Here is a 25,374-nt window from a genome sequence, read left to right on the forward strand (position 1 = left end):
AGTAATAAGATTGACAATTATATTTAAAAAAACAAAAAATAACAAGTGTTGGGGAGGATTTGGAGAAATTGGAACCCTTGTGCACTATGGATGGGACAGTATGAAGTTTCCGTTAAAAATTAAAAATATATTACTACATGATTCTGCAATCCCACCTCTGAGTATATATCCAGAAGAACAGAATGCAGGATCTTGATTTGCTATTTGCACATTTATGCTCCACTGCAGCATTATTCCTAGTAGCCAAGAAGTGGAAGCAACTCAGATGTCCATCACCGGATGAATGGATGAGGAAAACATCCTCTATACATACAGGGGAATATTATTCAGCCTTAAAAGAGGAAGGAAACCTTGCTATATGCTACAACATAGGTGACCCTTGAGGACATTCTCCTAAGTGAAATAAGCCAGGGAAGGGGAAGTGGGGAGTTTTGTTCCATGGGTACAGAGTTTCAGGCTTGCAAGAGGAAAAAGTTCTGGAGGTCTGTTGTACCACGATGTGCATGTAGTTAACACTCCTGAACTGTACACTTAAAAATGATTAAGATGCTGAAATTGAAATGTTTTTACCACAATTAACAGGAAGATGTAGTTTCTAGGCTTCCAGCCCCAGTGATGCATGAACGTGATACTGACCCTTTTGAGTTGGACCCCAACAAGGGTCCTTCTACCTGGTGTCATTGGAGCCAGCAGAACGAGACTGAGTTCATTCGGAAGCAGGGGAAAGTTTTTTTCTTTGATCAAAGAACGGAGAAGTGTTGAGCTCATGCTCTAGCGCACATGCTCTCCCCAGAAGGCCAATGGTGGCGCTGCTTTATAGGGTTCTTGTCAGTGGGGACGGCGTGGAGTTCCTGAGGCTAAGGTGCAGCTGTGCTGGTCATGGCTTGAGATCCGGGTGCAGGGCTTCCCTGGTGGCGCAGTGGTTGAGAGTCTGCCTGCCGACGCAGGGGACATGGGTTCGTGCCCCGGTCCGGGAGGATCCCGCATGCTGCGGAGCGGCTTGAGCCGTGAGCCATGGCCGCTGAGCCTGCGCGTCCAGAGCCTGTGCTCCGCAACAGGAGAGGCCACAACAGTGAAAGGCCCGCATACCGCAAAAAAAAAAAAAAAAAAAAAGAAAAGAGATCCGGGTGCAGCTGTCGGCATGACGCTGCCATCTTGAATTGAGGTGTTGTGTGCAGCATCTCTGCACACAGCCCACTGCCGCCATCTTGAAGTGTCGTGCACGGCGCTTCTGCACGCAAGCCGCCGTCACCCTCTTGAACTGCAGTGTTGTGCGTGGACAGTGCTTCTGCGCGCACCGCCCACCGAGGTGGTGTTCTGGGTGCAGCCTTTTCGCACTGGGGACTCTGGTCTGTAGTGCCTGGTGCGAGGCCGCTGCAGGCACCCGCCTGTGAGCAAGTGAAACTAGACTGAGCTCAAAGGAAAAGAAACCCAAAAAGGTTAGACTTTATTTTATTACCCATATTCTATTTTTAGTTCCTGGGAATTGCTAATGGGCTTTGCTGGTGACAGAAGAGCTTAGAAGGGTGGGAATGATGCAAAACACCAAGACAGTTTCCAGTACAGTGAGTCCTAAGTGAGGAAGGACCTCTGTGCTCTTTTTGCGTGGAGGAAGTGAATGGAACGTAAACTTAGAAATCCGGCTGATCGGAGTTGGAGTGCTAGTTCCACCAGTGACCAGCAGTCTGATCTGGGGCTGGCTTGGTAACCTCTGGACTGGGGTTAGGATTCCCCAGGACTGACAGGAGTGGAAGGCAGACTGTCCAGGTTTGGGGCCCCAGGGGTACCCCTTCTTTGTAGGTGCTGTGGTTTCCCTTCCTGCAGCCTCCAGCTTTACCTGCTTTATTTTTCTCTCCTTTGCATCATTCCCATATTCTTTGCTTTGCCTGGGGGACCACCCAGGTCTCAGAATTCCCTTTGCACCTCCAGAAGCGGCCCCAGGCCATGCACCAGAGAGCTTAAAGCACAGGAGCTATATGTAATTTTGCATTTAACACCCCTCTTCCTCAAATGTAAGCTCCATCAGGGCAGGAATCAACTTTCCTGTTCATAGCTTTGTGTCCTCAGGCCCTAAAACTGGCCCGGTATGTCCTCAATTAATATTGAGTCAGTGAATTTGCAGACGATTGAAATGTTAAGCTACTTGGAAACAGGATTAAAGGAAACAGAAAATTAGAGATGGCTGAAACACAGGCTTTTGGTTCAGAGCACTGTGCCATGTGGTTTTAGGAGGCCTGGGTTCTGGGCCTGCTGTGTTGCTGACCAGCTCTGTGGCCTGGAGCCAGTTGCTTACCCTCTCTGGGCCCCAGTAGCCTTATGCATACAGTGAAGGGCCCTGATTAAGTTTCACCCCCGCTGGTTGTAACTCAGCACAAAGGTTCTATGAGGCAGTTCTGCTGCTGCACAATTTGTTCTTTTACTGCAACCAGGGACCTCAAGAAACGAGAACAAGGAAAATCTAAAGCGTATGTGGGAGTGAGGTGGGACTGGGTTAAGGGAGGCTGGCGGGGGCAAATGGAGCATGGCAAGCCCATGGGTCACCCCTAGTGTAGTTCCAACCTTTGAAAATTGAACCTCATTTTTTTTTTTTCTGGGTATTGGCAGCAATTAGAAGAGAAAGTACATTCAACACTCATGACGAATGAAACAATTATCTAATTTTGACCATTTCAAGCAAAATGTTGTCTTTACAAGCCTGATTTTTAAGACTTCCTACTGAACGTTTAGGCTTTGCAATATGGAAAATAATAACAGAAAGGTTATTTGCTTGAATGGAAAGACTGCTTTCCTGCGTTGGACATGAAACTTCAATAACCTCTGTTCTTGATTCTCTGAATAGTTGATGTTCAGAAAGGCTACTAGAAACAAACACAAAGTTCATAGGCAGTACGGCCAGAGGGACATTCAGGGAGGACCTTAAGCAAAGCTGTTTAGTTTCTTTATGGCTCTTGGGTTTTCTTTAACCTATAAAATGAAGGTCCTGTGATTGGAGGATATGGAGATGAAACGAGGTAAGGTGACAACACGGAAAATGCTTGGCACGTGGGCACGTGGTAAGTCCTCTCTGTGGCCCCCTGTGCCTCCTCCTGTCCTGTCTCAGCTGGGCCTTCCCATGGGGGTGTGTTAACCTGTCTCTACTGAAGGAACAGCTGAGACCTTATCAGGCCTGAGCTCTGTGTGTGCGTGTGTGCTGTGACACTGGTCTTTGAAATCCTTAGGCCCTTTATACTAAGGCTGGCTGTCAGAGGTCCCTTGTCCAATGTGCTTTCCTGGTCCTTGAATGGCTAGGCCTGGCCATTTTACCCTGGCCTGAGATGGGAGAGCCCACACGAAGGGTCTCATTTGCCGGTGTCAAGAGAGCCAGACCCCTTGGGAAGGGGGCCTGACCCTGTAGGAAAGGGGCAGGAAAGGGCTGAAGGGAGGCATCCCCTGCAGACTAGAGCACTTTGGCCAGGTGGCTGGATCCTGATTCTTTTGACTCTGCAGTTCCTCCCTAGCCCCTCTTCCCTGCCTCACAGGGAGCTGGGGAGGTGGGCTGAACCCCAAGAGATGCCACGCCGTGCCAAAGCAATCACCTACGACTGTGATCTAGGTTTTACATCATCTCCCCTACACCACTCAGACACCTTAGGGCATAACCAGCTCTTCTCATTTCACTTTCCTAGTTTGTTATAATTAACAAACTAGGAAAGAGAAATGAGAAGAGCTGAGCCTGGAAGATGAGATGAGGGTCTTGCCATCACTGACCCATCTACTACTTTCATCTTATTTCGGAAATGAATTTAACAAATCTGTAAGCTTTTAGGGCTGGGTTCTGCTGATCAGTTATAAAATTACTCATTAATTCATGAGCATTTGTGACCTGAAATCTGAACATCACTGTGGGCTCAGCTTCTGTTTTCAAAGGGAAGAAAACATCCACAGAGAGTGATCCCCAGACACAAGGCTAGACTGTGCTTTCCCACTCTCACGTCTAGATAATCACAAACTGTGGCATACTGGGGTGGACCCTTCAGCAGGGGTGTGAACCCTGAAAGTCAGCTTTCTGCAAGGTAGACTCAGGGAAGTAGCTCTCCTTGGTGGTCGCAGCTGCTGTGGGCACGTCAGATTTGCACAACTTTAAGATCATGCCTACTTCATTTCTGCCAACATAACTAGGGTTTCAGGCTTTGCCAGAGCTCAGGCACTGTACATGGCACCACGGGTGTCCTATCCCATGCATCCAGGTTTGAACCTCACTTCTTCTCTTCACCAACCTGTCACCACGTATGACTGAGAACCTCTCTGAATCTCAGTCTCTCCTTCTCTGAAATGGGAACGGGAGTACATGTCTGCCTCATCCTGTTACTGTACAAAGCAGTCATTATAGTTGAAGTGAACATGCTTTGCGAGCTCAGCGTCTCTGTATGGGTTGGTTGTTGCCACTATTTTTGTGACCTTGATGCAGCTGGGCCCAAGCTTCCTGTTGCAAAGAAATGGAGCTTTCTCAGATCAAAAGACCACCCCCTGCTTACCCAACCCAGCCCATCTGAGGGCGGATTAGAACTGTTGTGGCTGTAAAACCCCCCCAGCCAATATGGGCTGTAATACAGTAAATTATCCCTTGTTTTGCAGTCTTGACAAGAAAAATAAATGCAATTACACTCATGAATGTTGAAAAATGAAGCAAAGCAATGTGGATCGGCGCATTTGAGGTGCTTTTCCAAATGAAAAGCTGTGTACAATGAATGCTAATGGGCTCCCTCCCTCCCACTCTTGGCATGTGGTGCAGTGTGATCTTTCTGAATTAAAGGAGCAGCTGTGCCAAGTGCCCTAGCCACAGGAGAGGTGGCCCCGGGTGGCCTCCCCAGTAGAAGACCCAGTAGGCAGACTCCAGTGTCCAGACCCAAAATGGACCCGGTTTCCTAAAGCAGGTACCTGCGTGGTCTCAGTGGTGCTTCTGTACTTACAGAACCTGGCATCTCTCTGCAGTTCTTCTGTCGTTCTGGGCAGCAAACATTCACCGAGCATGTACTGTGTGCCAGGCTTGATGCCGGTAGCAGTAGAGATGAATCTCACATGTCCTGCCCCTCCCCACCAACCTCCACTGTCTTCAGGCCTGATGGGCATGAGCTAGCTCTGTGCCGGCCAACATGGTAGCCACACGGGGCTATTGAGTACTTGAAATGTGGCCAGTCCAAACTGAGATGTGCTCTAGATGTAAAATGCAGACCACATCTCAGAATTGTAGGGTGTATATATATGCATGTGTGTGTGTATATATATGTATATGCATATACATGTAGTCTTATTAATATTTCATATTGTTCAAATGTTGAGAAGATACTATCTTAGGTGTTTTGGGTTACATAAAATACATTGAAAATAAAACTCATGTATTTATTTTTAACTTTTTTACTATGGCTACTAAAAAACTTAAAACTACAAAAATGTGGCTTGCCCTCTCTTTCTATAGGACATCAGCGATCTGGCCCCTGCCTACCTGTTTGCTCATATCCTCCACCGCACTCCCTTTGCTGGTGGCCATCCTGTCAGTTCATGAACCACAGCAGGCTCGTTCATGTCTCAGGACCTTTGCACTTGCTGTTCTTGCTTTCTCACTGGTAGGTTCTTCCCCAGTGCTTTCTCAAATATCACCTTTTGTGACAAATGTTCTCTGACTATCCTTTCTAAATATACCCCTGCTGTTACTGTTCATCAGAACTGTTACTCTTCATCAAAACATTCTTTCCTAGTCACTATTGTAATATTAAGTATTTTATTATTAAATAATTGTATACGTATTTTTTTTCCCAAGGAGAACTTCACGTGGTGGGGCAGGGAGCTCAACTATCTTTTTCTTTTCCCCCTGTTCTAATCTCAGTGCCTACCACAGCAATGAACACATAGTGTAGGTACTCAATTTTTTAAATGAATGAATGAATGATTAAATATCACAAGAAAAATATTTTGATCATTTTGAGATGTTGCAAAGACATCTGAGAATACTTCATAGTGGGTCCTAATTTATCAGTCCATTAAGGAAGGTCTGGGTGAGAAGCACATGGCATTCGAAGGGTTTGATGAAGAGCTTGATGAAATAGAGGTGGGATCAGGATTCAGGAAATGAGCAAGGCATGGTGAAGCACCCAGGGGCTAGCAGCAATAGGGAGCTGTTCCTACTCCTAGGTCTGAAGGGCAGTGGTAGGGAATGGTGTTACAAGACTGCCTGACAGGCTATAGAAGAACACAGCCACCACCACAATTCATTCCTCCCACCCTCTGGTCTTCTGCCAGTACTTGCTGTTGGTCAACTCAGCCAGAAGTAGAGGGGGAGGGAAGCTGGAAGATGCAGATCACAGAAGTCAGGCTCCCAGAGAACAGAGTAGGGCGGGGACAGGTCTGGATTGGGGGTGGAGTGCACAGAGAATAACTGTCATCCTGAAAAGGCATGGAAAAGCTGTTTTCTTGATGTGCTAGAGCATGTTTATTCAAAACCAACAACCCATATCCTAAAAATGTAAGGATGCATGTGAACACTATAGCATTCATTTAGGGATTTCTAGTAACAGAACTGGAAATATAATTATGGGGAAAAAGAGATAAAGTTTCCATATATATGTGTTAGCACACAGCATTTTTTTTCCTCCTTCTGACTTACTTCACTCTGTATGACAGACTCTACGTCCATCCACCTCACTACGAATAACTCAGTTTTATTTCTTTTTATGGCTGAGTAATAAATATCCCATTGTATATATGTATACAAATAGCTGATTCACTTTGTTGTACAGCAGAAACTAACGCAACAGTGTAAAACAATTATACTCCAATGAAGATGTTGGAAAAAAAAAAAAGAGAAAAAGTTATTATCTGCAGAGGATATTATTAACTACCAAAAACCCAAGAGAAATAAATGGAAAGCTATTGGAACCCATTAAAAGTCCAGTAAGGTGACTAGGTAGGAAATCAATATACAAAATCAACAATTTCCTAAATATTAACAATAACTGGTTTGAAACATATAAAAGGATTAATTCTATCAAAAAGGCCAAAATACAAAAGGCAGAGGAATTAAGTTGAGAGGCAATATGAAGGATCTTTAGAAGGAAGCTATAAAGCAAAACTGAGAAAATAGATAGATAGATAGATATCATTCCTAGATGGGAAGACTTGATGTTTTTAAAGCTTGTCAATTTAATTTAAAATGTGTAACGTGAGTTATAATACAAATTTATAAGCAGTGTTATAAAGTGATTTTAAGGTTTATCTGGAAAAATAAGTGGTCACAGAAGCAGATATTGAAAGAGAATAATGGGGGAAGACTTAGCAGACTACTTCTAAGGTTTAGAAATATATCCTGGAATTAAGACCAACTAAATTAAAGCCTGAGTAGCGTATACTAGTCCAAGAAGAGACAGATCAGTAGGACAAAATATGTTTCTAAAACAGATGTGTGTGTGTATGTGTTATAGGTAAACCTAACATTTCAATTAGTGAGATAAGTCATGGTGAAATTATGATGGTAACCCACCAGGGAAGGGTGTGGGCCAGTCGAGGTAGGTCCTTACTTCATACTGTACACCAAAATATATTTTAGATAATTGTAATACATTCTAGTTAAATGTAAAAATTTGAAGACATCTGAGATGTGTGATGCATATGTAAATCTTTAAATAATCTTTGGGAGTAGGACATGTTACCATTAAGTAGAAGCAATAAAGAAAAATATTTATGTATTTGTCCCTAAATGCTATAAACAAGATGAAAAGATCCACAGCGAACCGAGTTCTGATATTTGCAATATACATACACGAAACAAATGGTTAATATCATTAATATTGAAAGAGTGCTTCCAAATCAATGGTTCAAGACAAATAAATGATCCATTAGACGTATGTTCAGTGTTGGTGAGACTTCTGAGAAACAGACAAGTATGAGTGTAATTTAGGGAGGACAACTTAACGTCTGTCAGAGACATAAAGTGTGCATATCTTTTCATCAGAAATTTTATTTTTGGAATTGTATTCCAGGGAAATAATCAGAGGTAAGTGTAAAGTGAAAAATTCTGGGTGTGCAAACTATGATCCTTGACCTCCCGGAGTGTTCATTTCTCCATCCATAGTACAAGAAAATAAATAAATAAGCTGGCTTTGCAGCGTGGCTGTGAGAGTCATTTGAGGTGACTGCCCTGAGAAAGCCTTGGAGCTATGGAACTCTGGGAAAACGGTGTGCATTCTCGGTTACTTTCGGGCTGTTACATTTTCCTGCCTTCCTCTCTTCCTCCCAGCCCCTTGGACACTACCTACTGGGGCCCCTCCTTCTGCTCTTAGCTCACGAAGGAGCAAGAAAGAGAGAGCTCTGGACCTTTGCTCGAGTTAAACAGGGCTACGCTGAGGATGGATTCTCAGCTTAGCACAACAAGCATTTAGTTAATACCAGCCACGTACAGGATGGGACTTGTGGCAGATTGGGGGTAACAAAGACTCCTTGACCACAGTTTAGCTGGATTCCTCTGATCCCTTTTCTCAACTAGGCCTTGACCTTATCCCGCACTCCCCACCCCCATCCTGTTTTGACCTGCCTAGCCCAATTTTAGCAAGAATCCTGCTAAGTCAGTATAATGAGAATCCCTCCATCCCTCGATACCAGATCAAATTCCTTATCCCTCACCCTTGATATCTGATCGCCCTGGGTTGCCATCGGTAAGAACCTGTTAAGCCAGTCTAGCAAGATTCCCCCCCTCTCCTTGGTGTCTCCTCTTATTCAGAACTGAACCTGATTTTGCTCTCCATTTCCATGCCTCTATTGCAATAGTCTTGAATAAATTCTTCCTTACAGTTGTAACAAGTGTCAAAATAAAATGTTCTTTAACAGTGTTTACCGTGGTGAGTAAATCCAGCCTGCCCAAAGGGAGCTTTGGGTCTAATGGGTAGACAGCTAGGCAGACCTGTGATCAACTGTATGGAATAGGAGCTCCTTCATTCAACAAACATGTACTGAAGACCTACAGTGTGTCAGGCATTGTGGGTACCACTGTGGGCAAGATACTCCAGCTCCTGCCTTCATGAAGCCTACAGTCTGATAAGATGGATAGATGATAAAAATAAACATAAAAGGGGCTTCCCTGGTGGCGCAGTGGTTGAGAATCCGCCTGCTGATGCAGGAGACACGGGTTCGTGCCCTGGTCCGGGAAGATCCCACATGCCGCGGAGCAACTAAGCCCGTGAGCCATGGCCGCTAGGCCTGTGCGTCCGGAGCCTGTGCTCCGCAGCGGGAGAGGCCACAACAGTGAGAGGCCCGCATACCACAAAAAAAACCCAAAAAAACAAAAAAAAAAAACATAAAGGGAAGAAGTACAGAGAAGGGACAGGTTTCTGGTTCCTGGGGTTCTGGAGGAAGAGGGGGCAGCCCAGGTGAACAGGAAAAGCTTCCTGCAGCAGATGGCATCCGAGCCGGTCTCCAGTGAGTTTAACCTTTGCTTGTGGGATACAGGTGTCCACAGATTCAGAGCCGTGTAACCACATTTGTGAATAAGTATGATGTTGGGTGGCTCAGGAGCTAGCCTACAATGTGCAGGCTGTGGGGTGGAAGATGGCTGAGGTTTCCAGAGGCAGCCCAGCTGAGAGGAGACACGGACAGGGAGAGATCATCCTAATAGGATTTCACAGAGACCACTTAGCATTCGCTGATCTCGAGGGAAAAATAGTTATGAGCTGAGGGTGGAGAAATAGCCAAGAATCTGGCAACTCCGCGAAAGCTTGGAGAGAAAAGCTGACAGCCAACAGACAGAACAAGATGTTGCTTGCAAAAAGGTTAAAAGACAAGAGAAAGCAAAGTACACCGAGAGATATGGATGGAAGTTGAAGCGCATTATCATAACTTGGGAATGTGCATTAAGATAATTCTAGCTCTAAGAAGGAGCAGAGCCATATCACCCTGTCAGGGAATTCTTGGAATGAGGTGTGGGCAGTGGAAAGTCAGAATTGGTTAGAAGAAAGCAGGTGTGAATGTAAAACACCATAGGCAGAAATGGGATAAGGAGTCCTAATCCCTGCTGTTTGAAGATGTTAATTGAGACTCAGAGAAAGGACATGAATTATCCAGTTACTCAGTATAGAAAGTGGGAGAACTGGGAAACTGGAACCCTGTTCACAGCTAATGGGAATGCAAAGTGGTGCAGCTTCTGTAGAAGAGAGTTTGGCAGTTCCTCAAGAAGTTAAATGTTGGGCTTCCCTGGTGGCGCCGTGGTTGAGAGTCCGCCTGCCGATGCAGGGGACGCGGGTTCGTGCCCCAGTCCGGGGAGATCCCACATGCCACGGAGCGGCTGGGCCCGTGAGCCATGGCCACTGAGCCTGCGCGTCCGGAGCCTGTGCTCCACAACGGGAGAGGCCACAACAGTGAGAGGCCCGCGTACCGCAAAAAACAAACAAAAGTAGTTAAATGTAGTGTTACTCATGTGACCCAGGGATTCCAAGTCTAGGCACATACTCCAAAAAATTGAAAACATGTACTCAGATTTGATCCACCGTGGATGTTCTGTCTATTAGTTCAGTGCTCATTCCATGACACCCCAGCTGCTCCTTCAACCTTCCATTCTCTCTCCCTCTCTTCTCCCCTCCTTCTCTCCCTCTCTTCTCTCCTGTTTATATAGGGATAGTTGGGTTCTAAGTTGCTCTAACGCTTACTAAATACATGACCTTGGTTTCACTGTCTTGTCATTGCCTGGGGCCAGATGAGTGTCCTTCCAGCCCTGCTAGTGTGTACATTTTTCATACACTTTGCCAGCACATGTTCAGCAACGGCATATCTGGTGCCGAAAGGGGACAATCCCCTCCCAAACATGCAGACCTGGGAGGCTGTGCAGAGCTGATGCAGTCCCAGTCTTGACACAACTGTCATGTCCTCTCACCTTTTATTTTTATTTATTTTTATTTTTTGGATAAACAAGTTTATTTGTAAATTTAGTCAACATACATAATTGACCTAAAAACTTCAATAGAAGGATAAATTTGAAAACCACTTGGAAAGCCATCTCTATTAAGTGATTTTTCCCAGGACCTTATACCAGATGACACCATTTTAACTGGCAGAGGTTCCATGAGCTGAAGCTGTGTGTCCCTCCCCCACAGCAAGTTTACCCTAAGGGTTATTATAATACAAACTCCACAAGGAAAAGAAGTTCAGTATTGTTCCCTCTTGGTAGAGAAAAACTCAACCTAGTTATGAGACGAACCACAACACAAAGAAAAGCTGCACTAACTACTATATTAGTAACAGATGATGCTGGTGTGAATAACTCGTATTATATCCTAGAGCCCTTATAAATAAACCCCCCCGTTAGTGTCTGCATTATCAGCTAGAGGATTAGTTAACATGTGGTAGAATGAGGACTTATGCAAGGTATAATGCGCAAAGCATTTTACTACGTATGAAAAAGAAGTGCAGTCTAGTTCGGAGAAAACCAACCGGACTCTATTACACACACCTTAATGACAAGACTCCCCACCACATGTGAATGTAAAACATTTAATTTAAAAATGTTGACACTACAATATATAAAATAGCTATTATAAATGCACATAGTGTATTCTATAGCTGCCAGGTTTACTTTTTTTTTTTTTTTAATAAGGAAACTGTAAGTTACACTGTGGTTAAGACTTGTATCTTCACCCTTGAAAAAGCCCACATTCTATCACAGTGATGTATGGTCAGACTTAACAGCCCCAATTGTTAAACACTTGGATCAAGTCATAACCAGTTTTATTGCAAAAGGACCCTGTACACATTTATCAATTCTAGTACCTTAATAGCTACCCAACAAGTCATTAACATACAGAAACATGCATCATGAGAAGCAAGAAGTATCACCCATCCCTTCTGCATATTAGCAACTTGTCACTCCTGAGCAACAGCGCTCACATCACTGAGGTCTGTGAACAGTCAGTCACTTTTCGCATTCATCCTGAGTGAAAGATGGAATGACTTAAGTACAAATGCAACATATTATAAACAATTTCTTACAAAAAAAATCACAAATTAAACCAAAGTATGTTACAGAATTTACTACAAAACACCATAAAAACTGCCTTCACTTAAGCTCTCTCTCCCCGTATCCGGCGAGCCAACTGGATGTCTTTGGGCATGATGGTGACTCTCTTAGCGTGGATGGCACACAGATTAGTATCTTCAAATAAACCCACCAGGTACGCTTCACTAGCCTCCTGAAGCGCACCGATGGCGGCACTCTGGAACCTCAGGTCGGTTTTGAAATCCTGGGCGATCTCCCTCACCAACCTCTGGAAAGGCAGCTTCCGGATGAGAAGCTCGGTGGATTTCTGGTAACGACGGATTTCTCGAAGCGCAACGGTCCCGGGCCTGTAACGATGAGGTTTTTTCACCCCGCCGGTAGAGGGGGCGCTTTTCCTGGCCGCTTTAGTGGCCAACTGTTTGCGGGGCGCTTTGCCACCCGTGGACTTACGAGCAGTCTGCTTGGTTCGGGCCATTTTCTTTCACCCAATGCCAAAGTTTTACGCCGCTTCTCCGACAGCCGCGCCGCTCCTGATGCCCAATGAAGAGCCGCAGTCGCCGAACTAACGGATGAAACTCCTCCGACTAACGACCAAACCGCTCTGCGTTCTCCTCTCACCTTTTAATTGTTTGTCTCAGAGAGTTCATAGTCTCTTTAATTTTCCTGGAATTCTGAAGCAGTTGTCTGTGTTTCCTGGAGTACCTCTTCTTCTAGAGTCAGCCTTTTTTTTTTAAACTATCTTTGTATGTCTAACCCACCTTTGCGGGGGACAGAATGTTTGTTGAGGTCTTATGCTAGGTTTTTAAAAATTAATTTATTTTTTATTTATTTATTTTTGGCTGTGTTGGGTATTCGTTGCTGCGCACGGGCTTTCTCTAGTTGTGGAGAGCAGGGCCTACTGTTTGTTGCGGTGCGCGGGCTTCTCACTGCGGTGGCTTCTTTTGTTGTGGAGCATGGGCTCTAGGCGCATGGGCTTCAGTAGTTGTGGTGCGAGGGCTTCAGTAGTTGTGGCTCGCGGTCTAGAGCGCGGGTTCAGTAGTTGTGGTGCACGGGGCTTCGTTGCTCCGCAGCATGTGGGATCCTCCAGGACTAGGGCTCGAACCTGTGTCCTCTGCACTGGCAGGTGGACTCTTAACTACTGTGCCACCAGGGAAGTCCCTTTTGCTGTTATTTTTTTCTCCCTCTACTTGACTATATATTGAAATGGGGCCAGTTATATGACGGTGTTATTTGATCCACATTGGGAATGCTGCAGTTTTTTGTTTTTTGTTTTTTTCCTACTTCCCCTGTTTGGGCACAGTTTGACTCCACCCCTTATGGGAAAGGAAAGTAATGGGGACTTGGAAAAGCCATTGGGAGCTTTGTCTCTAGTCTTTGTCTCTTAGTTTATCCAAAGTCTTACATGAGGTCCAACTCTGCTGAGTCAACAATAGGTCCTGTTGTCCTGTTCTTGGAGGTGGAGGGGGGTCCCCAAAAGCTTCTATTTGATTTTGAGTCAACTGCTTTCACGAGAGGTCTTTCTATTTCATGAACTTTTGTTATTTGTTTTTCTAGGTCTTTTTTTTTTTTTGGCCCATTTGAGCCCTTGTATGAGGTAACTGCTTTCTGCCTGACATGTAGTTCTCAGGTGGGATTTGAGGAAGGATGTAAATCCATAGTGGGGAAAATAAACTCCAATAGCGATGGTTTATATCTATCCCATGGTTTGGCAATACTTTGCAATGCATTCCCTTCCGATTGGGAGTGGTCATTGAGGTTTTCTGTATATCCAGCACTTTTCCCCTCCAACAACACTGTTCCATTAGGAAGGGGAAGATGGGCATGAATCCTTCTCCTTTCATTTTGGACACAGATGACACTTAAACTCTGTGGCATGAAGTTAGGACTCTTTCTGTGTGTCAGCATTCATAGTATATTCTTTGTTCTTTTCACTTCTTTCTGGTTCATTTCAGTCAACTTTGGACATAGAAGTTCTGTGAAATGGTATTCAAGACACCATATTTACTGGAAGACCTGACATTCTTTCTACTCTGCCATGCTGTGTGATTATGAATACACACTTGCACAGCCAGTATGACATACTCTCATTGGAAAGGGTTTTCAGTGACTGTATTCACTGAAATGGCCTATTTATGTGTCAAGTACATTATCAGATATGTTTCCATGAGAGTAGAAGAGCACCAAACAAAAGACCCAGTTCCAGGTTGCCAAAAGAGACAGCAGAGCTTCTGCTAGCCCTGTACCCCGAGTGTTTTTATCAGGTTGCCACAAGCGGTGTCAGTGGTGAGTGCCTTTTTAAAAAATTTTTTTTGCGGTACGGGGGCCTCACTGTTATGGCCTCTCCCGTTGCCGGAGCACAGGCTCCGGATGCGCAGGCGCAGTGGCCATGGCTCACGGGCCCAGCCGCTCCGCGGCATGTGGGATCCTCCCGGACCGGGGCACGAACCTGCGTCCCCCGCATCGGCAGGTGGACTCTCAACCACTGGGCCACCAGGGAAGCCCGTGAGTGCCTTTTTAGCTGGGCAATGAGATTCGTTTTTTCAGAAGATAATTTCCTTGTTTTCATTTCAAGATCTTAATTTTTTTGGTGGTGCCCTTCTGTCGTTGGTACTGGTATAAATGGTCTAATTTACTTTAATTTGCTTCCTTGCAAAGAAGGTGATCCCTTGCCCAGCTACTGCTCTGGGCAGAGAGGGAGCGGGCAGGCCTGGAGGTGAGCTCTGAACTTTATCAGACCTCTCCAAGGTTTCTGCTAACCAGCAGTGCTTAGAGATTTCAGAAACTTTTCCCCAGTGATTGTTTTAACTACGATGTTGCTTCCTAAGCAGCAAGGTATCCTCATGAGTCTCTCTCTGTGGGGTCGTGAGGAAGGGGAGAGGTGAGGTGAAGGTGGGATCATCTCTTCTGGTGGGTGTGTTCCATTGATTCAAGGTGCCATGTGATGGGTGCAAAAGGCACATGTCAGATGGTAGTGTTAGGAAGGGTTTTCTCTGTCCCTTCCGTCACTTTTGCGCCTAGGCAAGCTTCATGGTATGAATTCCGAGGGGTAGCAGGTGCAGAAAGGTTAGGTAGTCCTTGATTCAACCCTGGTTGTACCTGCCTCATTTGATTTCTTTGTCCAGTTGTTCAAGGTTGCTGAGTCTTGGCTTTCTTCAGCCATGTGTGAAGAGACTAAGTGCCTCCAGGATCAGTCTGTCTCATTCCTGTCTGTATTCTCAGTACCTAGCAAGGTACCTGAGAGAGTAGGTTTGATAAGTATTTGCCAGATGGATGAATGAATGTGTGAATGAAGGAAAGGAAACAGATAGATACTTACAGAAGGGAAGATGGAGAATGTCATCATTGCATCTCCAGACAAACACTATTTAGGTATAAGGGATTCAAAATTCTGCAGTGACAAAGGAATTGTGAGCAGTGATGGAACAGCATGCCTCCCCAGTTCTACTCCCTGTGGTTTGATTTGACTGCAGAGGATTTATTTTCACTTATCTGGACATGTACATGATGGAGAATAAGAGGTATAGAATCATCCTAGTTTTCTGCCTAGTCCTGTCTAGATTTACTCTCACAGGTCTAGTCTTCTGAGGTATATGACTCACCTTTGTTGTATTTTAGGAGCCTGTTCCTCAAGGTGGTGGGGGCTGAAATCAGCCTGCTGGCCCATTCCTGGCAGGTGCCCATTCTTGGGTTAACTTGAACTGCAGTCTCCCTTAGTGCAAAACTGTTTTCTTCCAGGTCTTTTTATGAGGCGTCTGCCTCACTTTCCTTGGCTAAGACTTTGGTTCCTGGATCCGACCAAAAAACTCAGGGCTGAGCCACACGAGGCAGGAGGCATTGTTAATGTTGAATTCATCTTGCTATTTCAGACCAAAGGATGCTTGAGACTTAAATTCCTTTGTGGTTATCCTGAAGCGCACAAATCTGTGGCTGGTTCCTCCATCATCCAGGATCTAGTTCTCAGCATCCCTGTCTCCTGATCCTTGACTTGAACCTCTGCTGTCCAGCTCTACCCCCAGCTTTGACTCCTAAAGTATCCTGGCAGGCTGGGTGGAATCTGCATTTTGTCATATTCTCATGGTCACTTAGATTGGACTTGTGTCCACCCCCTGGGAGATCCGGTCTTTCCAATGGGCTTCCCCAGTGCCACCAAATTCCCAGTCTTCTTCCACATCTAACCTTGTTGAGCAAGTATGAATCCCATCTACACCTCATGAACCAGAAGACTATAGATGCTAGAACACATGTTGACAGGTCAGATGAGAGAGAGGTTATGTGAAGTAGAGGAGGCATGTAGGCAGGCCGTGGTGGGGATGGAATCCATGGGTGAAGGACATACCTCCAGAAGAAGCCAATGGAGAAAAATCCTCAAACCAATGAAAAACTGCTATGGCTCTGAAAATCAAAGGACATGGCCCTCTGAACAGGTGTGATTAGTGTTCTAAACAACGTATGCAAGAGCATCAAAGAAAAACCCATTGACATTAGCAAGAGGTTTTGAGGACCAGATGCAAAATACATTTTTTAAAAAATGAAGATTTTTTAGATGAGCGTTTTTTGAGTTGTACTATATAGTACAAAGAAAATCCTAATCATAATAGGACAGAATATTTTTAAAAGCCTGGGACTTGCAATGAAGATAATAAAAAATTGCAGGACCTACATGAAGACTGTAAAACATGGAGGCACATCAAAGAAGACTTGAATACTTGGAAAAATACCATGTTTCTGAATAGAGATGTTTAGTCATGTAAATATGTCAGTTCTTCAAATTGATTACACATTTATGTTATTTCAATCAAAATCCTTAAGGAATTGCTGTTTAGAAGTTGACAAAAATTATTCTAATTTTTATATAGAAGCTTAAACACATTAGACTAGCTAAACATAATGTTTTAAAAACAAAAGGGAGATTTACACAGTAAAAAGTTATAAAGGGTTATAAAAATAATCTAACGCCACAACAATTTAGTTTAATGGCTGGTGAAATGAAATATAATTGGAACAGAGCAGAAAATAAAATAATAAAAAGATTTGAATGTATGTAAATATTTATTATGTGAGAATGGTGGATTTCAGACCAGCAGGGGAAAGAGTAGATTATTTAATTAATGCTGCTAGGAAAATTTGGCTATTTAGGGGGAAAGTTAGATCATTAGCTCAAACCCCCCCCATATGAAAATAGATTGCTTATGTGTTAAATGTAGAAAACATAATACATTTGAAAGTTACGTGATATTAGAGTGAGCATGATGTTTCAAAGGACAGAATCAAAGCTGGAAATGACAATGACTGATTGATAGTATATGTGAAAATGAATGTTAGAAATATCAGCAACGAAAATACCCCGTTTTTTCTATTCCCCTTTTTGGCCGTCCTCTTTCAGAGAACTCTTATTCTTACCACCTCCAGTGTGTCTCTGCTTGGTCTCTGCCTAAAGTCACTCGAGGTCACAGAAGTTCACTCCATTTCGGCTGCCACCGCTCCACGAGAACCATTCTCATCAAGGTGGTCTCCAGTGATCTTCATATTGCTAAATACTGTGTCTCTCATGGTACTTGACCTGTGAGCAGCGTTTAGTCTGTTGCCGAAATTCGGCCTCTGTACACCTGTGCTGGATTAAATCTCGGAGACAGAGTTTTGGGTGAAGTAGAAAGAAATAGCTTTACTGCTTTGCCAGGCAAAGGGGGCCACGGCGGGCTAATGCCCTCAACACTGTGCGTCCCACCCTGGAGCGGGTAGTGGGGAGTGTCAATAGTGTTCAAGGAGCAGGGCGTGGTCAGCTCAGGGACATTCTTCTGATTGGTTGGTGGTGAGGTAATCGGGAGACAGCATCACCAGCCTTCTGGTTCCAACAGGTCTGGGGTCTCCGTGCTTGTGGGCAGCATACAGTTAACTTCTTCCGCCTGGTGTGGGTTTCAGTATCTGCAAAACAGCTCAAAGGACACGGCTCAGAATATTCTCTGTAGCCCTTGAAGAAGAACTAAAGGTCCCTGACTTTGTTTAATGGCTAAAGTATTTTTGTCTTGCTTGACTGTTTGCCTTTCTTTCTGCATGTTTTTCACTTCTCTGAATAAATTGATTCTTCGACGAAAGTTTTTCTACAGACAAAAAGCAGGCGGAGGCCGTGGGTGGGGTCTCTTCTGGGACGGCCTCGTAACGTCCTGCTCGGTGACAAGCCCAGTTGGTCCCTCTTCTTGAAACTTGTTCACTGTTTGGCTTCTCAATCACCACGCTCTCTTAGTGGCCCGCCCACCATGTTGATTTTGCTTATTCTCCTTTGCTGGTTCCAGGTCCTCTTAGAGTATAGTGACCCTCTTAGAGTGATGTTCTCTTTTTTCTAGCTACATAGACTATTTCAGTGATCTTACCCAGGTCCGTGGCTTAATAGACCACCTAAAGGTTGATGGCTCCCAGTTTTTTATCTCCAGCAAAGGCCTCTCTCAAACTCTAGCTTGGTACATCCAGCTGCCAACATGACACGTTCCTTTGGTTATCTGATTGGTTTATCCAGTTTAACAAGTGCTCCACCAAACACATCATCTTCCCACAATCCTGCCCCAACCTGTACCTCCCATGGTTTTCATAAAGTGGGGGAAAATAGCAATCTCACTGTCAAATAATACAAATCCAGATTAAATACCATTTTCTTCTGTCACAGCAGTTGTCAAATGAAAGCCCACAGGACAAGTCTGATTTTAGAAATAAAACCTGGTTTTGTAGGTAAGTCTATCGAAACAGCCATATCCATTCGTTTACATGTGGTTTATGGCGGCTTTGGCGATGCAGTGGCAGAGTTGAGTAGTCGCAGCAGCGACAGTGTGGTCTACAAAACCGGAAGTATTTTTAGTCTGGCTCTTTATGGAAAATATTTGCTGACCCCTGCTTTGTCACGTGGACAGCAGGAACTTGAGTAGAAGCAATGGCAGATCAACAGAAAGCATCTGTTCTCTATGGTTGGGTGATGATATATATTGTTGTCCTAACAGGGACACTTTTGAGAATGAAAGGGATGCCCCAGGCAGGCAGGGAGTTATTATAAGTATAGATACCTCTACCTAATGGATCTTTGAGAATTAGATTAGAAAGGGAGAAATGCAAGGCAGTGCTAATTAGAGTGAGATAAGTTAAAATAGTTAGGTCAGAATGATAGAAATCAGATATTGGTAAAAGCACAAAGTCTTCTAACAGCAGAGGGGAACTTTATGACTCTTGATGTATCTTTAGATACTGTCAATAGAAAATAGTGAATCATGCAGTTATTCTCAACCCCACACTGGACAGAATGCAGTTTGTTATGCAACACAGCAGGCAGGGGACAACAACTCTGCAGGCAACAGAAGATGTAAGACAAGAACAAAATGTTCAAGTCTAATGAGTGGATAAGGGCATTAGAAGACTAGTAACTGGGATGCTTGCAGTTGTGGAGAACGGCCGACAGGAAGGAACAGCTGTGATTAAGTGCACAACTAAGGAAGTGGCAGGAGAAACAGTGCTTTGCAAGTTTGACTTAGCGATGGGCCAGCTACTGAGGGCTCTAATGAGGACCAAAGAGCGAAGGCACTTGTGGGGAATGAGACCTGAATAATCAGCTGGTTCTTTCCCATCTGTGAGCTTTCCATGTGATGAAATGAAAGAGAGTTGGGAAGTAGATTGGACCCGGGGCTGCTCTGTAAGGACATCTGATCCCGTGTATCACTCTGCATGGTCAGGAGGGGATGCTTAGAGGTGAGCTCCTGGAACACAGCTTTGCAGATGCAGACTCTGAGCATCCTCCCTGCCACATGGGAATAAGGGCCAGGCCATAGGCTGTGGGATAAACCTACAGCCCGTGGCCTCACGACGGAATATGTAAGTTTGGGTGCCTTTGGGGTGACACCACCACAAGGCACTGGGTATGTAGCAATTGAACATAAAGGACTCTGGCTTCCTACTGTCAGGGGGGTGCCAAAAGGTTTGCCTCGGGAAGATGAATTCACAGCAGTGGACAGAAGCACTCAGCCTCCTAACAGAAAACACCATCCTTCCATCCATGTGGGTCCAGCCTCTGCCAAATGAGCCACAAGCTGTTCCATGTTAGCAAATGCCTTTTCACATTGGGCTGATCTTCCTTACTTATTCCAACTAGGATCTTACAGTGATAGAGTTCTTAGGAATTGACTAGTCCAGAGTTTTTCGCCTTGAGGACCTGGGGATCTGGGAAGGAGAAGTGGTAGTTCTTGAAGCACTTTTAGTGTTTCAAGATGCTTGTGTGATAATGCACTTAAGCTACACGGGTTCAAAGAAATCCCAAGTTCCTTGGGTTAGGGTTCCAGTGGGATTAACCCATTGAACAAAGCTGGTGATCTCACACTGCTCAGGATTTCTGAGGAGGCAGTTATGTGTTTCTTTGATTAAGAGACAATGGAAACCGAATCTCCTGGTGGTCCGGTGGTTAAGGCTCTGCACTTGCACTGCAGGGGGCACGGGTTCGATCCCGGTAGGGGAGCTAAGATCCTGCATGCCCCGCAGCATGGCCAAAAAAGAAAAGAAAAAGGAAAATGGAGGAAGAGGTAATTTTTACTTTAGAAATTTCGTTTATATAGCAGACACATCTTTCTGAGCATGTGGTCCAGAGAGACGTATACCCGTAGGGAAGGCTGAGAACCACTTGTCTGGTCCACTGAAGAACCTGCATCCCTCCAGGTTGGTAGATGATGAAACTTAGACCCAGAAAGAAGGTGAGACAAGGTGAAAACAACCCAAGTTGCAGGAAACAAAAACAGGATTCACCAGCTCTGAGTCTGAGATTTCAAGAGAAGACATGGGAAACACCAGCTCAGGCACCTGGAGACCTGGACCTACTTGTAGGGCTGAGGATTTAACGTTGCTTGAGGACCTACTATGGGCTACGTGCTGTTCTAGGAGATTCACACATCACACGTCATCTCATTGGATCCTCAGAGTGTTCCCGTGTGTTAGGGATTATTCCCCGAGAAAGTCAGATGAGGAAAACACGGTTCAGGGAGGCTGAGTGACTTGCCTAAGGTTATATGAAGAGTAAGTAATGGAGCTGGGGTTCAGATCCAAGGGTATTGTGGCCCCACGGTTGATGCTCTGCCCACTACTCCATCCAACCTTGGAGAATGTATCTCTCCCGGTTTGGACTCACCTAGGGACAGGAGGGGAAAGGGATCCAAGATGGTCTTCTTGGAAAAGAGGAACCATTGACAGCACCTGCAGACGTGTCTGATCTGTTCCATGGCTCCGCAGAAGCAGCACCTGCCTGACTCTCTGTAAATGTTGGATTAATTGATTTGATTTATTCTCTTGTCACTCCAAGGGGCTCTTTTATAGAAGAGAGTTTCACTGTTTTGCAGAGCTCCGAATTCAGACCTAGAGCAAGTGGGGAAGACTTAGAAGGGAGCCGGTTGTGATTTAAGAGAAGGTGAGACTCTTGGAAGAATGGACTTCTTTTATTTGCAAGTTCCAAGGGCTCAGTGAAAGGCTAGAGCTGTCTTGGCTGTCAGAAGAGCCCCTGTTTTCAAATATGAGGATGGAAATATCCCCTGCTGCTGCCCCGAGTCACTGTCTCCAAAGCCTCGTCATTCATCCTTAAGGTGACCTTGGTAGGTCAAATTGGTAGGTCCAGGGAGGAGCTGGAGGGGCAGTTCACCCAGCAGCAGTGGCTGTGGGCCTGTGAGAGATGTTGGTGGCTAGCGCATTGGGCTCTATATTCCTGTTTAGTCTTCTGATGACCAGGGCTGGACCCTTGTAACCCCGGCGATGGTAATGGGTGGGACAACATCTCACGGGTACCGAGTGCTTATTTCTTGAGCACGTCATGTGCTGTGCTGGCGTCCTCCTTGTGACCCTCTTATCCATTCTCTTCCTTTCTCCATCCTGCTCACTGCCCTGCAAGGCTGACCTGTAGGGACCCCACCGATGTCCTCTGGCATCCTCTCTATGGCCAGAGATTGGGAAGAAGGAGAGAGGAGAGTGTGCTCTGGGTATTTATTCCCTGGACACCTCCCTGTAAAATTACCTGAGGCCAGCCACGGCTCTTGACTGAAGGTCACTGCTCCGCTCAAATGACCTTTTTTTTCAAGTGACCACTCTCCTTTTCACCACTGTCCCTCTTGCTGGATTCCCTTCCCTAATCCCTCCTATTCTGAGGGGTGATGACACCTCTGCACTTGGCGCTTGTTCTTGCCCTGCTCGTACCTTTGTAAATAGTGCCTGTATTAACTCTTGTGAATTCTCCCCATTTGAACCTGCCAAGTGTGACCCCGATGGATACCTATGCATTATCTTTTTTTTTTTCTTTTTGTTGCGGTACGCGGGCCTCTCACTGTTGTGGCCTCTCCCGTTGCGGAGCACAGGCTCCGGACGCGCAGGCTCAGCGGCCATGGCTCACGGGCCCAGCCGCTCCGCGGCATGTGGGATCTTCGCGGACCAGGGCACGAACCCGTGTCCCCCGCATCGGCAGGCGGATTCTCAACCACTGCGCCACCAGGGAAGCCCTGTCCTCATTTTTTAAAGTGAGAAAACTCAGGTGTAGAATGGTCTGGTTATTTTTCCTAGAGTCACATCCTTTGTAAGGAGTAGGGACAAAGTTTACATCCAGGCTGTTCGTATTTTTCACTTCTACATGAGAGTACTTAGTTCCATCGTCAGTTTTCCAAGCAAGCCTACGACACAGGAGAAAAAAAGAAAAAAAATAAAGGAAAAAGCAGGCTGTGTAGCTTTTTTGGAACTTGTCCCCAGATCCATATCCTTATCTTGACTCTCCAGGGCTCACCACTGCAGAGGGTAGGATCGATCTAGCCACATGGGGGCTCAGAGCTCCTAAGGGACAGGCCAGGGGAGCCCTAAAGAGGTCATTTCCCAGAGGCCTGAGCTTTTAACCCCTTTAGCTAAGCTCAAACTTTATCCCTTCTTCATTTGAGCATCTGAGGCTCAACAAATGTCAGTAGCCTTATCGCCAACTTCATATTAAGCAACAGTGATGCCTCTTGCGCCCCTAGAGGGCAAGAGTTTTGCGGCAGTTACTGTGGTTTTCTTGACTGTGAAAAGGGGAGAGGAGTACCACAGACCAGGGGAACACCTGGTGAAGATGACGCCAGCCGCAGTGCCTCCCTGCATGACTTTTGTGCTTTGGAAGCAATTGCCTCAAGCCTGGCATCTGCTTCTGTGATGCGTTTTGCTGATCTGTCCTCAGAGGGGGCAGCCACCACAAGGTGTTTCATTAGGTGTCTTAATAAGCCTTGTAACTGCAGCCTGGCCCTCCTCTCCCCTGCAGAGCTGCTTTCTGCATAAGGCAGGGAAGGGTGGATGGTTCAGACATAATTTGCATTGGCAGCAGGAATGTTATTTTTGCATTATAAAGCACGATAGGGGACCTTATCAGAAGTGGGAGAAACAAGTGGGCCTCCAGGATTCCAGGTGACACATGGAGGCTTGGCCTGCCTGGGAGTGATGGGAAGGTGTTAACTCCTTCAGAGGTCGGGCTCCATCCCTGGGCGCTGCAGGCTGGTCGGCTCCCCTGCAGACCCCAAAGAAGTCTGTCTTTCTCTGGACACCCTCTGGACTCAGCAGGCATGGCTGTCTCATGACTGAGGGCAGGGATTCTGTGTTCTCTTTGGGGGCACCCTGAGGTCTGGTCCAGCTGGAGGTTTGATTCTTCTTCTGCTCCGTTCTTCTCAGTCCTCATTTCCCAGTGGCTTGCAGATGTCTCTGATTTCCCGAGATGTTCTGGGGTAATCTGGCCTGCACTTGAGCATGTGCTCAATACTTGTTTGTTTCCCCAGACCAGACTGCAGAGCTCTGTTGGCACTTGCCTTGGGTTCTGGCATCCAGGCCATAACCTGATAGCATCCTGACGTGCCCTTCGCCCAGGTACATTCCCGTGTATCACGTGGGTTGTGTGGTCTGTGAAGGTGCACCTCCTTTCACCCTCACTGCACAAGCTGTTTTTTCTCTACTAGGAGAGTCTGGGATTACTTTTTGAGGTGATCTAGTAAGTATTCAGCAGGAACCCAGAGTCAGACTTTTCGCAGGCCACATGGACACACACACACGCACGTTTGCTCTTCGATTTATCATAAGGTGGTGAACAGATTTAAATAAAACAATAAGCCCCTCAGACATGGAAAGGATGACCTTGGAGAATCAGCCAGTACCATCATCCCATTTTACAGATGAAGTAACTGCCATCCAGAAGGGGAGGTGACTTGGTCAGTGCCACACATCAGGTTAACCCTTTGCACTTTCTGCAAACTGGACCTCGTTCCACTATAGTGCTTGGTGGGGGGTGGGGGGAGGCAGGGACAAACCAGATAGAAATTACACGCATCTTAGAATAAGGCACTTGTTAGACTGCTGTGATGATCTGGAGAACATTCACATTCTCAGGCAAGGGAGCGGTGGGTTCCTTGCTGAGCAGAGTATCCAGGCCCTTTGTCCTTAGGCAGCACCTCTCCCTCATGGGATATCTCTATCCTCCCCTACGTATTAACGAGGGATGGGAGCTTAATGTGATGGTCCGAGGTCAAGCAAAGCATCAACCTCTTCCCAGAAGGCTGGATGCCAGAGACCCCAAACTCTAGCAGAAAATACTGAGAGAAAGTGCCTGGCTAGGGAGGCTGAATGGAGCGTCATGGATGGACAGGCGGAGACCAAGGGATCCCTCCAAAGTAGACAGCTTTTCAAATCCCAGAATCCATTCTCAAAATACGGTCTGACCCAAAGTAAGGGTTCACAATGATGGATGGATGGATGGATGAATGAGTGAACGAGTGAATGAATGTCAGAGCAGTATTAAGCTAGCCCTGGATCTGTTGGAGGTACCCAAGGACAGAGTGTTTTGGTGAATTGAGAGAGAGCAGAGAGGGTAGGAAGGGAAGTGTAGCAGCCCTACGTGATTACTGTCATAGAAGTAAATGGTCAGCATGAATGCCCTTGAGAGGTTCCAACCAGGGGGCCTTCTGCCACTGTAGGTAACCAGGTTGGTTTTCTGACAAAGAATGTTCCGGACCACCAGGAAAAAAAAATGAACCCCTGGCATTTCTGAAATCACTAGTCCTGGGGACATTCTGTACACCCAGAAATCATCTTGTAGAAAGGACTTCCCAATTCAAATGGTAAAATGAGACACTCTGGTGGTTGGAGCCCTGGCTCATCTGCGAAGATGAGTTTATGAGTCCTCATTTTCTTCTTCATGCTTTTTGAATTTTAGAGACTTCCGACCATGAACCTATGTTATTTTTTCATCGCAAAAAATGTTAAAAAATACTATTCCTACTAGTGTGTTCCCTATTATAACTGCTACTCTAACTGCCAAAGCTACATCATATGTTTTTTTAAGAGAGTGAAGTGAAATAATGAAT

At 45.5% G+C, this 25,374-nt stretch overlaps 2 protein-coding genes across 28 annotated transcripts in view; one reads left to right on the forward strand and one right to left on the reverse strand.

The window, feature by feature from the left end:
* The window catches only part of PTPRT (protein tyrosine phosphatase receptor type T), a 1,303,183-nt gene that overhangs the window by 549,413 nt on the left and 728,396 nt on the right, over nucleotides 1–25,374 (forward strand). The window lies entirely within an intron of this gene.
* Nucleotides 11,726–12,612, reverse strand: LOC131741212 (histone H3.3A). Its single transcript, XM_059037888.2, has one exon. It carries the CDS (start codon nucleotides 12,483–12,485, stop codon nucleotides 12,075–12,077), a length of 411 nt encoding a protein of 136 aa, XP_058893871.1. The 5' UTR covers nucleotides 12,486–12,612; the 3' UTR covers nucleotides 11,726–12,074.

Source organism: Kogia breviceps, chromosome 14 (assembly GCF_026419965.1).
Source record: "Kogia breviceps isolate mKogBre1 chromosome 14, mKogBre1 haplotype 1, whole genome shotgun sequence".
Taxonomy (NCBI): domain Eukaryota; kingdom Metazoa; phylum Chordata; class Mammalia; order Artiodactyla; family Physeteridae; genus Kogia; species Kogia breviceps.